The following is a 15910-nucleotide window of genomic DNA, read 5'->3' as shown; positions in this document are numbered from 1 at the left end:
GGGGGGGGGGGGTGTTCTTCCGGTGAGTCAGTTGCCCCACCCTGAGCTGAAGATTGCCAAAGGCCTGTGTTACTGGAACCGCGCTGTACAGACATCCCGCCCTCCTTCATATCTCATAAGAGCTACATTCATCACTCCGGCTTCTCTCCTCACACCAAGCCTCCCTTTCGTTTTAGGCAGCGATGCTGGACTGTGTCTCGAGCTCCCCCTTTCACTCCCGTGCTTATCTTCGCCCCCCCCACCCCTCCCCGCTATATCTATTGTGGTTTCCCTCCCCTCCCCTTCCTCGCCCAGAGATAGTTCTGGCAGCCTCCAGGAGATGCAGCATATGGCTCCAGTCCTCCCTCAGGTCTTCTCTGTGGCCTTTTTAAGAAGCCTTAATCTCGTACGTCCCCCAAAACACCCACAAAACCAACTACACATTGAGTTGCAGCTAAGTGGTTGGTTTATGTATAATAATAATAATTTTATTTAGGATGCACTTTCAAAAAACTCAGACACTTTACAAAGGGGATAAAATAGAGAGAAATAATAAAAAAATATATATACACATTACAGAAATAGGCAATTGGTTCGAGGTTAAAAGCAGACTTGAAAGGTGTGTTTTAAGTCTGCAAATCATGTAAAATGACCCAAATGGAACTATTATTCTCATCACTGTTGATCTGCCAATTAGTTATGTAAGAATAAGTGAAAAACGCCCATCACAGTTTCACAGAAAGCAAGACGAAGTCTTTCAATAGTTAATTGTGTTAGTCCAATGGTTCAAAATCCAAATGTATTTAATTTAGATTAGAAGCAGCAATTCTTCACATTTTAGAAGCCGAAAGCTTCTAAGATAGGGTTTTTGCTTGAGGAACAACTTAAGCAATCAACAAAAATTTACATATATTGCTTTAGTTTTCTGTCAATCAACTAATCTTTTTCAGCTTTAAACTGATTTTTGAAGAAACAAATTGTGTTATGCAGTACATGCATGCAGCAGCAGTTCGCAGAACAATACAATGATGGTATCATTCCATTGCAGCGTGCTTCAGTTAAACGTTTAGACATGATAATAACAATTAAGTTGCATCGGCGGCTGCTGAACACAGGGTTGGATGAGAGTTTGTGGGGTCATAAAAACAGAGAACAATGAGGATAAAAAATGAGGATAAAAAATGCAACCAGTGTAATTTAAAAAAATGTAATTTCTCGGACATGAATAATGTAGAAAAGAGCTTCTTTCATCGCGACCCCTCTGTCGACCCCCTCCGACTGATGATGATGACATCCTTCCTGCTGCATCCTTCCTGTTATGTAGATGCTTTAAATGGCTCAGCGGTCGGGATCCGTCCTGCTCCAACCTGCCAACTGAGAGATAGTACAGTCCTTGTGATGAGCGTAAGGATTCCTTTCCGCTTGCCTCAGACTGCATAATGCAGTCAGTTCAGTTGTTCAGATTGGGAGAGAGAGGGAGAGAGAGAGAGCATGTTTTCGGTCTGGTCAGTTTGACACAAATGTGCACAATGATTCCTCTGTTCAGCGTCCGTTTACCATGGTGGAGCCTTTTTTTTACGTCTGTTAGTTCTGCTGAGATTTGACGCAGCAGAAAAACTGACGTCAGCGTCTGAGGCGTTGTTGTTACACCTGGGGACTTCTTCTCTTTAGAAAAGTAAATATGCTGAATAGCATACTGGGATCTGTTGACGGTGCTTTATTTAAAAACGGATTCAAATGTGTGCATTGGTTTTTGGTGGATCTCTATTCCTGATTTTCTTTCATGTAGTTCCAGACTGCTTTTGGCTGAATGATGATCTAGCGTATAATTAAACTTCCTCGCAGCTGGCTGGCTCACATAATGACGAGTAAATGCAGCGTCAGGCTTTGCTGAAATAAAGTGACGCCCCACTTTTGAATTGGGATGTGATGATGGTTACGATAGGAAGAAAAAACAAACATCCGTCATCAGACATAGTTCCCAAAATACTTCAGTAAATTCAGGAGATTATTAGCGGCTATAATAAGAGTGAGAGTTAACGTCCCGTGTGGCCACGCTTGTTCCCACCGCTCCAGCATTTAAGAATCTCCCTGGAAAAGCTGGAGCAGACCTGCTGCTATTTTAAATCCAAACACAGTTTGGCTCCTGTAGTCTTTTCTTTGACTTTGCAAGGCAAATGTCAGCTGCTGCTATTTATGTTTCCCCACTGCTCTTTTTTTTTTTTTTTGTTGTTGTCGTGATGGAGGCGGGACTCCTTCAGTGGTCTTAAAGCTCTGTTAATTTGGAATATTCCACTATTGGCTGAGTTTTTACTTTTAGTCCAAATAAAGGGAAACTAATGGCACACTGTAATGGAGAAGTCTTGTATGCTTTTATTCATTTAACATGTTTTGGTTCAAGCACCAATGAAAACTATGAGTCAAATACCAGCTCATCCTTTTCTAATGACGATCAGGTAACACTCTCCCTATTTAGAATCGAATGTACAGTATAATGTCGCTGTAAGCGGATACATGCATGCATTTGTCAGTCATTAAGGTGCAATTGTCGACAAAAACATGAATAAACTCTCAGAATGTACATTTATCCTGCTGACAACTACATTCTAGTGTGTTACGTCACCCTATCTGGGTAAAGATTCTCATTACTGTTTTTGTTGTTGTATATTTCCAGTTGCAGAACATGGGCGTGAACCCAGCCAACATCGGGTTCAGCTATCTGACCATGGAGTCGGACAAGTTCATCTGCATCAGGGAGAAGGTGGGTGAGCAGAACCAGGTGGTGATCGTGGACATGTCCGACCCCACCAACCCGATCAGGAGACCCATCTCTGCCGACAGTGCCATCATGAACCCGGCCAGCAAGGTCATCGCCCTGAAAGGTGAGCGGGAGATAGACGCACGGCGGCACAACCGTTTAAAAAAAAATAAAAATCAGTTGGCTGGTAATATTAGTGGCTTCGTGCCAAGCGACGAGGTCATTATTGCCGTTCAAAATCCCAGGATGAAGTCCACGTGGCGTTGGCACTGTCCATCTCTCCCTAGTTCTAACAGATTTACTGGCATTGCTGTGCAACGACTGATGCTCTGTCGATGCTGTAAATATGTAGCGCGCACTCCCTTTTATTGCCCGGATGTACTAAATTTGTCGTGCCAAACCGATTTTCTGCCACAGATTCTTGCCCTTGGAGCACAAACACAAGCGCTGATCAGGATGATTTGCCTATAATGCTTCTCTGACCCCCCCACCCACACACACACACACACACACACACACACTTGCCCTTTCCCCTCTGGACTGTCTCGTTCTTACCTGATTGACACTTTGCTTCTCTCTCCCTTGCTTTCTGTCCTCACTTAGACGGTGAGTTGCTTTTCCATCTGTCTGCTCTGTCGTGATGATACAGTGGCCATGTGTCTCTCATAACCCCCCCCCCTGCATGTGATACCGTCAGTGTACCATCATGGCTGTGTGTGCTCATGGCGTTCACCTCAATCACTCATTTCCTCACCCGTTTGTTTTTCGTTCCTCGTGTGTTTGTTAGTCAATGGAGGTCGTGGCTGGTCCTGTGACGGCATTCTAGAGCACAGAATCATTATTACGGCTCGGCGAGACGCCATCTCTCCAAGTTTAGTCAGTTTAGCATGAGGACCTTCTTGGAGCTAGTGCAGGGCAATATGGAGGAAATCAAATAACGCAATATATTTTTTTTTAGGGCAATTTCTTTTTTTTGTAAGCTTGACTATTGGTGCTTTCACAAAACATTTACACAATTAGATTTTTAATGGATAATAATCAGTAATGTAGATATAATGACTAAGTGGGTAAAAGCAAATGATTAGCACAGCTAGAACAGTTTGGTAAATTCCGAAAATTACCAAATTTTTCTGTAAAGCAGCCTTCAAAACCAGGAAAAACGAATTATTTTACGGTATTACGATATCTCAAACGATATCTAGTCTCGCATAATGTCGATATAACGCCCAGCCCTTCTTGAAGATGCTGTCAACTTCCTGTAGTCAGAGGTCAGTTGCACCCAGGAAGTGTCAGCCATATTTCCTCGGGTTATGAGTTATAAAACACCCATAACCAGAAAAACAAAAATTTGACTTTCTCTGTTCTCTCGTGGTGTCCAGCTATGCAGAGTTTTTTTTTTTTTTATCAGCCCAGTTTGTGAGATATTTGTGTATGACAATTCCTATGTATGTAGATAAAACAAACCATCTCAAACCTTCACAAATTCATGTACACGCCTGTTGAAATGTTTATTAAAAGGCTTTCATTTACATTATTTCATTATTCATGCAAACCATTGTTCTAATAAATGAAGATAAAAAAGGTTGAATGCTGTTTTTCCCGCTGCCGGTTGGTCTCATGTCTGCTCTCCGTCTCCTTACCTCTCCTCAGCCGCCAAGACGCTGCAGATCTTCAACATTGAGATGAAGAGCAAGGTGAAGGCGCACACCATGACAGAGGAGGTCATGTTCTGGAAGTGGATCTCGATAAACACCGTCGCCTTGGTGACGGACACGGCCGTCTTTCACTGGAGCATGGAGGGGGATTCCCAGCCCGCCAAAGTATTCGATCGGCACGCCAGTCTGGTGGGGTGTCAGATCATCAACTACAGAACTGACGAGCAACAGAAGTGGCTGCTACTGATAGGGATTTCTGCGCAGGTATGAAAACATGTTTACTCATGCCTCACGCTGTAGAGGTGCTCATGACAGAAGCATATCTTTGAAAGGAATTAGCATGATTTATCACTGTCCCTCTGATCCCTTATTTACAGCGTCATAGGACATAAAAAGTCCACTCTAAGATCTATTTCTGTTTTGTCTCTCTGTCCACAATAATCCTGCATTTTTACACCCAAAAACATAGTTCTAAAAAAGACTTTCCAGTGTGGATACATCCAAAAATACCAGCCTGGAGAAAACAGAGCTTTTTGAAAAAAGGGAGAATCAAGTGGGTTGGCGGCGGTGTGATGTTAAGTGTGAGCTAGCCTAGACTGAAAAGCAGAAAGGGACTGAACAAATGTTTAGCAGTGACATTAATGACATGATGGTGTCAAGAATGATTTTATTGGTTGCACTCTGAAAAAGGAGGAGGAAGAAGAAGAGATTCAGACATTCACCCATTGTTTTCATCTGAAAGAAATAGTTTTGGAACTTCTGGATCCAGAAGGCAAAGCCTAGCTTAGCATTAAAAATGGAAATGTGGGATGAATGGCTAGCCTGGCTCAGTTAAAGGCATAGACCGTATATAGAGTGAACCACGTCACCCATTGCTTTGTCGACTGCCGTTTTGAAGCCTTGAGTTCGTCTTTTTGTCCATCTTGGTTTTTGGCCGTCGCCATCTTGGCTTTTTGCAACCAGAAGTGACACGAGAGGGCGGTGCTAAGTAGAACCGAACATGGACAAAGGCGACCAGAAATGTTACAATTAACTTTCCTGAACTGAAAACGCACTAAAAGGGTTAAAGTTCAAAAACAAAAACATGGACAACTCCAAGACCGGACAACTCGCGGTAGTAACCTGTCAATCACAAGGTAGCCCCGCCCTAAAACATACTCTGCTGTATGGTCTATTTGACTCTAAGTGGACCATAATTTACTAAATGAACATCACGCTGTATTGAAGAAGACTTGAAACTAGAGATTGAGACCATAAACTCATGTTTACAATGTTTACTGAGGTAATAACTCAAGAGAGAAGTAGAGTCATTTTCTCATAGACTTCTATACAATCGCTTTTCTTTTTTCAATCACCTGCTGGTCATTAGGAAGAATGCAAATTTAAGGCACTTCCCCTTTTGTCTTCACATTTCAGAACCGGAGGTTGCCGCCTGGGTTCAAGGGTACGAAAAAAGGCCCACAGGCACCTCTAAAGCTGACTAATTGAGTTAGCCAGATTTCAGGCTAGAAAATCGATCTTGTCTAACTCTTGGCAAGCAAGCGAATAAGCGTATTTCCCAAAATATAAAACTTTTCCTCTGTAGTGTTATCAATGCATCAATGATTTCTCCCCCTCTTTGTTTTCGTCTCTTTTTTCCCCCGCAGCAAAACCGCGTGGTCGGGGCCATGCAGCTGTATTCCGTTGACAGGAAAGTGTCCCAGCCCATCGAGGGCCACGCCGCTGCCTTCGGGGAGTTCAAAGTGGAGGGAAATGCCAAACCCTCCACCCTCTTCTGTTTTGCCGTGCGCTCACAGGCCGGGGGAAAGGTGAGGGCCCCTGGATTGAAGACAAAGATCTCATGATGCTATCGCAGTGTATTTAGTCTCTGAACAAAGAGCATGTGATGTGCAAAATAGTTAAGATCATAGGTAAAACAACCTTTGTGCTACATGCCTCTCGGTCTCCAAAGTAGCTCAACAAAGAGTTTATTAGTGTGCATTGTCTACCCTCTTCGTGTTTACATTTGCTTTACTGTGAGTAGGCTGCCCACCTACTGGGGTCAGTTCTTTATGTGGGCTTTCTTCTTCCAGTTGCACATCATTGAAGTTGGTCAGCCAGCTGCAGGAAACCAGCCATTTGCTAAGAAAGCAGTGGATGTGTTCTTCCCCCCAGAGGCCCAGACAGACTTTCCTGTAGCTATGCAGGTGAGGAAGGACTCCCCCCATGCTACTTCATGGTTTTTGTGGGAAACTAAGGGGTGACAGCTGATAACATCTCTGATCATTCTCCCCAGATTGGCAATAAGCATGGCGTCATATATTTGATCACAAAGTACGGTTACATTCACCTGTACGACCTGGAGTCTGGAGTGTGCATCTACATGAACCGAATCAGTGCAGAGACCATCTTTGTAACTGCCCCACATGAAGCCACCTCGGGAATTATCGGGGTCAACAAGAAGGGACAGGTGAGAAACGGGCCATAAGTAATTATTTTTATTTACATGGTTTATACAACATAAATAATAGCTCTGCTTATGATGTATTTTATAAAAACCGATCCGAGGTATTGATATATGTTTTCTTTCCAGGTATTGTCAGTGTGTGTTGAGGAGGAAAACATTGTCAACTATGCCACCAACGTCCTGCAGAACCCCGATCTGGCCTTGAGGATGGCTGTGAGGTCCAACCTGGCTGGGGCTGAGGAGATTTTTGCCAGGAAGTTCAACACTCTGTTTTCACAGGGGAGTTACTCAGAGGCTGCAAAGGTCGCTGCATCGGCACCCAAGGTACGCCCGTGTTTACCGCTGCGTCGTACCGATTACGCATCCAAATATGTACTGGAAGCACTGGCAAAAAGGCATTCTTACAGTTGTACTTAAAGGGACAGTGTGTATGATTTGGTGGCATCTAGTGGTGAGGTTGCAGGTTGCAACCAACTGAATGCCCCTCCGCTAACTCCTCCCTCAAGTTGCGTTGTGTCGGAGAACTGCTGTGGACTTCGTGGAACGCTACAAAAAAGCTCTCGCTAGAGCCGGTGTTTGGTTTGTCCGCTGCGGACTCCTATCTAGATATGAGGGGTTAATTCTAAGCTAACGAAAACCCAATGATTCTTAAGCTTTGTTTATACTCGCCGCGGTGGAGCCGGCGCGAGGCAATCATGTCACAATTAGTTCACTTTAGAAACAGGAGGTCTTAAAAATCTATATTTGAGTAAATATTTTGCAGCCAAATCCAATTATTTACTTTTATAATGCATAAGATACTTCACTTGTTTCTTTACAGGGCTTGTATAAAGCGATAAAGTAGTCCATGAATATGAGATATGAGTTTACAGATAATCACAATCCCTCCTCTGCATTGTGGAGAATAATGCAACGGATAGAGCATAAACGCCTCCGTTCATGCTCGGAGCTCGCACGCCGTCTGCGGAGGCGAGTATAAACAAAGCTTTAGTTTTAGGTGATTATACACTCATGAAAACATAGTTATGAATACTACATTGCATTTCTGCCAATAGATCGTCCATAAATGCTACACACCGGCCCTTTTAATGTGGATCAAGTTGTCGAGTATCTATCCGGTGATAATTTAGAAACTATACCAGTTACGCCCGCTGGGATTCAGTGTTAAATGATCCTGGCCGTCCTTCCTCCGCTCAGGGTATCCTGCGGACGGCAGAGACCATCCGTAAGTTCCAGAGCGTCCCGGCCCAGCCGGGCCAGGCCTCGCCGCTGTTGCAGTACTTCGGTATTCTGCTGGACCAGGGCCAGCTCAACAAGTTTGAGTCTCTGGAGCTGTGCCGGCCCGTCCTGCAGCAGGGGCGCAAGCAGCTGCTGGAGAAATGGCTGAAGGAGGACAAGGTAGGACCAGGGGGAGAGGGGATTAGAGCAACGTAACCTATAAATGCTGCTCACCAAATGTAATCTCAACTACTAACTATTAGTTACCGTGATTGTGTGTGTGTGTTGCAGCTGGAGTGCTCGGAGGAGCTGGGGGACCTGGTGAAGGCCTCGGACCCCACCCTGGCTCTTAGTGTGTACCTCAGAGCCAACATCCCCAGCAAGGTCATCCAGTGCTTCGCCGAGACCGGCCAGTTCCAGAAGATAGTGCTGTACGCTAAAAAGGTCAAAGCAGCTCAAAGGCCTTCACTTCTCCACTCCCTCACGCAAGGAAACCATATTTATTCGATGCACGTTTAACTCGTAACACATGTGGAGACACACCAGGATTAAGTGGAAACATATTGTGGTAAAACGTTTACTGTAAAGTTTGTATGTCGAGTGCAGAACATCATACAAGGTTTCTTTGAGTGAATTTGTTGTTCCTGAGTTGCGTTTACATCCGCGTTTACGGTGCTTTTGTAGGTGGACTTTGCCCCAGACTGGGTGTTTCTGCTGAGGAATGTGATGCGCGTCAACCCAGACCAAGGACTGCAGTTCGCCCAGATGCTGGTCCAGGATGAGGAGCCGCTGGCCAACATCAACCAGGTAACGCGCGCACGGACACGAACGCCTCGCTCCCTTCGAGATATGCGATGATGTCTGTGCATTCACTCCCCTCACGCCTGCACGCAAACACACACATAAAGTGCCCAGTGTGGGAGCCTCCGTCTGTTTTATTCCAGATGTGCCAGCAATGCCAGGAATCCACTGAGTCAGTGAATCCCCCCCCACCCCCCCCCCCAACCTTTTTTTGAAAGCCACATCATTGCTCTGCTCAGTCCACATCTCCAACCGGAGGACTTGATGCTCCTTAAAGTCACCGCCCATTTTTCACACGTCGTCAAATAAGAAAAGCTGAAACATCTGGCCACCGGGGCCTGTGGTCCTTAATGGCGTGCGACTCTAATCTCTCCGTGCGTGCTAACTCTATATCATGGTTCACAGATGGTAGGAATTTAAAAAATCTTAGCCTTTCCACTTGTTTTTTCCTTATTTTTCATTCCTCTTTTTTCCCCCCTCTTGCCCTTTGGTAGATCGTCGACGTGTTCATGGAGGGCAACCTGATCCAGCAGTGCACCTCCTTCCTGTTGGATGCTCTGAAGAACAACCGCCCAGCCGAGGGACACCTGCAGACCCGTCTGCTTGAGATGAACCTCATGCAAGCGCCCCAGGTGAACACTCAGACTGCCCTGTTTAGATTAAAGCAGCTTCACCTTTGGCTCAGACTTAAATGGGTGTTTCTTTTCTTTTTTTTTCAGGTAGCAGATGCGATCCTGGGCAACCAGATGTTCACCCACTATGACCGCGCCCATGTTGCCCAGCTGTGCGAGAAGGCGGGGCTACTGCAGAGAGCTCTGGAGCACTACACCGACCAGTACGACATCAAGCGGGCCGTGGTGCACACACACCTGCTCAACCCAGAGGTACGCCCTGTGGACGTCGCTCTGTTGGGAGCAGCCACCTTTTGCTCCTTTTTTTTTTTTTTTTTTTTTTTTTGTGACAATATATGAAAATACCTTTTGAGCCCCTCCTCCCTTCTTACCCCGCTGTCTCACTTTTTTCTTCTTTACTTTTCCTTTTTCTGACTCCTCCTCCTTTTAGTGGCTGGTGAACTTCTTCGGCTCTTTATCAGTGGAGGACTCCCTGGAGTGTCTGAGGGCCATGTTGTCGGCCAACATCAGGCAGAACCTGCAGCTGTGTGTCCAGGTAGCGTCCAAGTATCACGAGCAGCTGGGGACTCAGTCGTTAGTGGAGCTCTTCGAGTCCTTCAAGAGCTACGAGGGTAGGTGTCACCCGTAGGGGTTGTGGGGGATGCAGCTCTGGATCAAAGGAAAGAGAGCGTGTTAAATTTAGACTTTACCTTAGCATAGATTGAGCTGACTTTTTGTGCTGTTTTCTCCCCCTCCCCTCCCCCCTCCACCCCCACCATCTCTATTCAAGGCTTGTTTTACTTCCTTGGGTCGATTGTGAATTTCAGCCAGGAGCCCGACGTCCACTTCAAGTACATCCAGGCCGCCTGCAAAACCGGCCAGATCAAGGAAGTGGAGCGGATCTGCAGGGAGAGCAACTGTTACGACCCAGAGAGGGTGAAAAACTTCCTCAAGGTAAAAAAAAAAAGGATCCCCAGTGTGAACTATTTTGATCACTCAGCAGCATTTTTTGTGAGCTGTTAGCCATTCGAGCTGTTAGCCATTCGAGCTGTTAGCCATTTGATACGGTTCAATCTTGCCTTCCTTCCTTCCCTTCGTAGGAGGCCAAGCTAACGGACCAGCTTCCTCTCATCATTGTGTGTGATCGCTTTGACTTCGTCCACGACCTGGTGCTCTACCTCTACCGCAACAACCTACAGAAATACATTGAAATCTACGTGCAGAAAGTAGGAATCAAGACTTTATACATATCTGGTTACCGCTTAATAATCCAAGCCTCATATGGGCTGCGTGCTGAAATCTTCATTTTCGATTCGTTGCGCACGCATTCAGGTGAACCCCAGTCGTCTGCCGGTGGTGATAGGCGGTCTGTTGGACGTGGACTGTGCTGAGGACGTCATCAAGAATCTGATCATGGTGGTCCGAGGGCAGTTCTCCACCGACGAGCTGGTGGAGGAGGTGGAGAAGAGGAACAGGTGAGGCCAAGAGATAAACAACTTGCACTGCCATTTCTTTGTCACCTTGCATAGTTGCTCCTGTGTGTCTCATTAGATGCTGGTTGATAATTGTGTGTCACGGTGACATGGTACCTATTGTAAAAGCAATCTTTACCCAGTGGGTGTTTAATTAAACCTCTTTAAAGGGATGTAGTGGCTATACTGACTGCGTGTACACTGCAAGACACAACAAAGTTTGTGGTGTGTTTTGAAGCGCTCCACGCCGTTCGTTTTTTCCAGAATGCACCAGCTGAAAGAAAACCAGTGAGCTTCAAGTCCAAAAAATAAACGTCTCTTTAGCAATAACGCTCGAGGCGATCAACAGAAATAAAGTTAGAAGCAGAACTCTAGATATTTATTATGGCACCTGATGCCCATAAACGACCGAATGCAGCGTCACGCAGAGTGGAGGACAAACCAAGGGGACTGAAATACGCAGATAAGCAAATATGGAAAAATATTGTCATTTCTAGCACACGAATGTTGATTCTCTCTCTGGGCTGCTGGAGGCCTGTGTTAGAATCCGATTCCTCAATCACGCTCAGCAAATGTGCTCTTCCATATGGAGTGAAGCTGCTGTCACTGAAAAACCCCATTGTTCCAACTCTGTATGAAAGAGAGAGAACGTGAGCATGAGTACTTCCAGCATAGCATGACACTGCCGAAGGCGCTACACTGCCACCTAATGTTGTGTGCATTGCACTACAGTAAGAGTAAGAGTGAGATGACTGTACTCAGCATTCGAGAGCTTTCGTCATGAGTTGAAAGATTCTTCTTAAATGCTGCATTTTCTGTGTGATTTTTAGCTGAGATGATATTTGAAAAAGCAGTGTGTTTCTCCATCATCCCCTCAGGTTAAAACTTCTGCTGTCGTGGCTGGAGTCCCGTATCCACGATGGATGCGAGGAGCCGGCCACCCACAACGCCCTAGCCAAGATCTACATCGACAGCAACAACACGCCCGAGCGCTTCCTGAAGGAGAACACGTTCTACAACAGCGCCGTGGTCGGGAAGTACTGCGAGAAGAGGGACCCCCACCTGGCCTGCGTGGCCTACGAGAGAGGACAATGTGACCTGGATCTCATCAAAGTGCGTATATTGATTGCGTTATGATCATTTGCGTCGTTCGAAACGCGGAGGAGGATCTGATCTCGCTCTTTCTTTCTGTTTTTTCTTCTCAGGTGTGCAACGATAACTCTTTGTTCAAGAGCGAGGCTCGCTATCTGGTGCGACGGAAAGATGCAGAGCTCTGGGCGAACGTGTTAGAAGAAAACAACCCCTTCAGAAGACAACTCATCGACCAGGTTAGGTGTCCTGAAGTGATGCACTTATCTCAGAAGCAACATGCTAAAAATGGACTCCTACTGTACCCCGTTTCTGACAGTGCAGGCTGTGAATGAGCGCTATTTTTTCTTTCACAATCTTTACTTTTTGTATTCCATCTCACCTCAGGTGGTGCAGACGGCGCTGTCAGAGACCCAGGATCCAGAGGAGGTGTCCGTCACAGTCAAGGCCTTCATGACCGCGGACCTGCCCAACGAGCTGATCGAACTGCTGGAGAAGATTGTACTCGACAGCTCTGTCTTCAGTGAACACAGGTGCAGCACGACTTGCGGTGCCGCGTTAGGCACCACGATGATTTAACCACAATTACTCTCCATCTTTTTTTCTTTAAATGATTCCTTCTGTTGCGGGTATTTTTCCACAGAAACCTCCAGAATCTGCTCATTTTGACCGCCATCAAGGCCGACCGCACTCGCGTGATGGAGTACATCAACAGGCTGGACAACTATGACGCTCCGGACATTGCTAACATCGCCATCAGCAACGAGCTCTTTGAGGAAGCCTTTGCCATTTTCAAGAAGTTTGACGTCAACACCTCGGCCATACAGGTGAGATTTAAAAAAACTGTGACCCTGATACAATCATTCAAGTTTCTGCTCAAGCTGAGTACTAATCAGAGTACTTCTTTTATTTGACATTCAATATTATAACATGAATATAAAAAGTTGCATTAATATGTGCATCAGTTATTTTTATGGTGACCCCACTCTAGCACAAGTTGCATTTTGAATTTGTTATCATCTCTTACTTATTTTAAGGAATCTTTTCACCGATACAGTTTTAGTAAAGGATTTATAATTCTCCTCAAAGTTCAGTGCGTGCCGTATTGATCGATATATCAACTGATTTCCTCCTGCTGCGGAGCCTTGCCAGCTGTGCCTACATGTACCAGGATGCATTGCACGTGATGGATAGACAAAATGAACTCGGGAAATGCAGATGAAGGAAATATTCTTACACCTAAACAGAAAAAAATCCACCATCTGAATTCAAGTTTCTCTTTTACACCGAACTAAGACGGGCCGAATTTCCTTGTTTGAGTGAGTTAGGGGCACCGCCATTCGGTGTTTGTGCAGCAGCTCAGGTTCTGGAGGTGAGAAGAAGGACATTTTTGAGCAGCATTGCGCCCCACAGCTACCAAAGCTGAAGTAGCACTCTGTAGTCCTGCCGTATACCAAGTACATCACCATCACCGTTACTGGTATACGGAAGAACAACACAGAAACTGTGTCGGCAATTGATGCCGCAGGTTCCATCGGTGCATCTTTCTTCGAAACTTTTGTTAAACTTACTTTTTATTTCCTGGTGTTGTGTCTCATTGTGAGGGCCCTATTCTGTCCCGCTCTCTCCATTCCCCAGGTACTGATAGAGCACATAGGGAACTTGGACCGCGCCTACGAGTTCGCGGAGCGCTGCAACGAGCCTGCGGTGTGGAGCCAGCTGGCCCGAGCTCAGCTGCAGAGGGACCTGGTCAAGGAGGCCATCGACTCGTACATCAAAGCCGTCGACCCCTCGGCGTACATGGAGGTGGTCAACGCGGCCAGCAAGAACGGTAAGCCTCTTGCTCCATTTTAGCAATAGCCAGCAAGATGGCTGGTTATCTCTCTTGCGCGGTTGACCCGGGGTGATTTTAAAGGTGTCGCCTTTTTTCTTTTTCTTTTTTTTTTTCAGATAACTGGGAAGACTTGGTCAAGTTCCTCCAGATGGCTCGAAAGAAAGCGAGAGAGTCGTACGTGGAGACGGAGCTGATCTTTGCTTTGGCTAAAACGAACCGTCTGGCCGAGCTGGAGGAGTTTGTCAACGGGCCCAACAATGCTCACATACAACAGGTAAAGGAAACACGTCGTGTGTGCGTGTGTGTGTGTGTGTGTGTGTGTGTGTGTGTGTGGAGGGCTGTGTTGCCGTAGCGGAGGGTGTCATTTCTTTCCTGTCCCTCTCCAGGTGGGCGATAGGTGTTATGACGAGGGGATGCACGAGGCAGCCAAGCTCTTGTACAACAACGTGTCCAACTTTGCGCGCCTCGCGTCAACACTGGTCCACCTCGGGGAGTACCAGGCGGCCGTGGACAGCGCCCGGAAAGCCAACAGCACGCGGACGTGGAAGGAGGTAACGGGCACATAAAACACCTTCTAGTATATTCTAAGATGAATTAGTATGGTACTGTATGAGCTTGTCTAATTTGAGCACCTCACCATTACGAATTACACAATTACTTTGGGGAGCATGACACGAGCCTTGTTTCTGTACTTACTCTGTTACCAGTTTGTGTACGTAATTACTGCCTAATGTAATTACTAAGCAGCTTTTATATTTGATTGGTGTGTTGTTTTTTTTACAATCTAGCATAATTGTAGTTTGTCATTTATACAAATCTGGACAGAAGATTTCAGGAGTGTCCTCTCTCTCTCCCCGATCATCAGGTGTGTTTCGCGTGCGTGGACGGCGAGGAGTTTCGGCTGGCACAAATCTGCGGCCTCCACATAGTGATCCACGCCGACGAGCTGGAGGACCTGATAAGCTACTATCAGGACCGCGGATACTTCGAGGAGCTCATCGCCCTGCTGGAGGCCGCGCTGGGTCTGGAGCGGGCCCACATGGGCATGTTCACCGAGCTTGCCATCCTATACTCAAAGTTCAAACCTCAGAAGATGAGGGAGCACCTGGAGCTCTTCTGGTCCAGAGTCAACATCCCAAAGGTAGAAACTGTCGGTGTATGTGTGTTTCAAAACAATGCCGTCTTTTGTTATTAATCAAATTCGTTTTTTGGCTTGAAGCAGTTCTCAAAAGTGCCTCCCTAGACCATCGGGATTGGTTTAAAGAAGTACAAACAAAGTACAATGTCACGTTTTACCCCAAGAACTAAATCTGAGTCCAGGAAATTAACCAAACAAAACGTGACTGGTGGTCACGAATGAGGGCCTCAGTGTGACATTGTTCTTGGTTCTCTGTGTTCACCAGGTCCTTCGGGCAGCAGAGCAGTCTCATTTATGGGCGGAGCTGGTTTTCCTCTATGATAAATACGAGGAGTTTGACAACGCCGCCATCACAATGATGTCTCACGCGACGGATGCGTGGAAAGAAGGGCCGTTCAAGGACATTATTGCGAAGGTGAACAAGTGTTCGTGACTGATCATTTTTTACACATCTTTTGCGTTTTGTGATCTTTTATATGCATCATTATTTCTCCTCAGGTTGCCAATGTGGAGTTGTACTACAAATCTCTTTCCTTCTATCTGGAATACAAACCCCTGTTACTGAACGACCTGCTGACCATCCTGTCCCCGCGGCTGGACCACAGCCGAGCTGTCACCTTCTTCAGCAAGGTAACGGGCGGCGAGGTCAAACCACTGTCGACCAAACCCTCTGAGTTTCTCTTTACATTCAGTATGCAGTGGCACACGGGGTTGACGCGATCGGCGGTTGTTTTTGCTCAACCAGATGAACCAGCTGAAGGTGGTGAAGCCTTACCTGAGGTCCGTCCAGAATCACAACAACATGTCGGTCAACGAAGCCCTCAACAACCTGCTGACGGAGGAGGAAGACTACCAGGTCTCTCAGCCATGTCACTGAAGTTGATAATTATCTTGCCTATCCCCGCCCCC

General features: G+C 46.2%; 1 protein-coding gene across 4 annotated transcripts in view; it reads left to right on the top strand.

Annotated features, from left to right (window-relative positions):
- The window catches only part of cltcl1 (clathrin, heavy chain-like 1), a 27731-nt gene that overhangs the window by 4770 nt on the left and 7051 nt on the right, over window positions 1–15910 (top strand). For 2 of the 4 annotated variants that reach the window (XM_031856194.1, XM_031856196.1), the window contains exons 2-28: window positions 2654–2861; window positions 3341–3343; window positions 4388–4656; window positions 6039–6200; window positions 6465–6578; window positions 6668–6841; window positions 6965–7162; window positions 8036–8236; window positions 8348–8500; window positions 8741–8863; window positions 9352–9489; window positions 9577–9741; window positions 9920–10100; window positions 10259–10422; window positions 10569–10694; window positions 10801–10943; window positions 11819–12053; window positions 12146–12268; window positions 12417–12562; window positions 12673–12856; window positions 13668–13860; window positions 13980–14137; window positions 14250–14414; window positions 14729–15004; window positions 15267–15416; window positions 15500–15631; window positions 15747–15857. In XM_031856194.1, the coding sequence (XP_031712054.1) occupies window positions 2654–2861; window positions 3341–3343; window positions 4388–4656; window positions 6039–6200; window positions 6465–6578; window positions 6668–6841; window positions 6965–7162; window positions 8036–8236; window positions 8348–8500; window positions 8741–8863; window positions 9352–9489; window positions 9577–9741; window positions 9920–10100; window positions 10259–10422; window positions 10569–10694; window positions 10801–10943; window positions 11819–12053; window positions 12146–12268; window positions 12417–12562; window positions 12673–12856; window positions 13668–13860; window positions 13980–14137; window positions 14250–14414; window positions 14729–15004; window positions 15267–15416; window positions 15500–15631; window positions 15747–15857 (4395 nt within the window). The remainder of the gene's footprint in view (window positions 1–2653; window positions 2862–3340; window positions 3344–4387; window positions 4657–6038; window positions 6201–6464; window positions 6579–6667; window positions 6842–6964; window positions 7163–8035; window positions 8237–8347; window positions 8501–8740; window positions 8864–9351; window positions 9490–9576; window positions 9742–9919; window positions 10101–10258; window positions 10423–10568; window positions 10695–10800; window positions 10944–11818; window positions 12054–12145; window positions 12269–12416; window positions 12563–12672; window positions 12857–13667; window positions 13861–13979; window positions 14138–14249; window positions 14415–14728; window positions 15005–15266; window positions 15417–15499; window positions 15632–15746; window positions 15858–15910) is intronic. The other 2 variants (XM_031856197.1, XM_031856195.1) reach the window with 1 other exon arrangement.

The sequence above is a fragment of the Anarrhichthys ocellatus genome, unplaced genomic scaffold (genome assembly GCF_004355925.1).
Source record: "Anarrhichthys ocellatus isolate YVR2014 unplaced genomic scaffold, GSC_Weel_1.0 scaffold17, whole genome shotgun sequence".
In the NCBI taxonomy this organism is placed as follows: Eukaryota; Metazoa; Chordata; class Actinopteri; order Perciformes; family Anarhichadidae; genus Anarrhichthys; species Anarrhichthys ocellatus.
The sequence above is the reverse complement of the archived record's forward strand: the minus strand, read 5'-3'. Positions and strand labels throughout refer to the sequence as shown.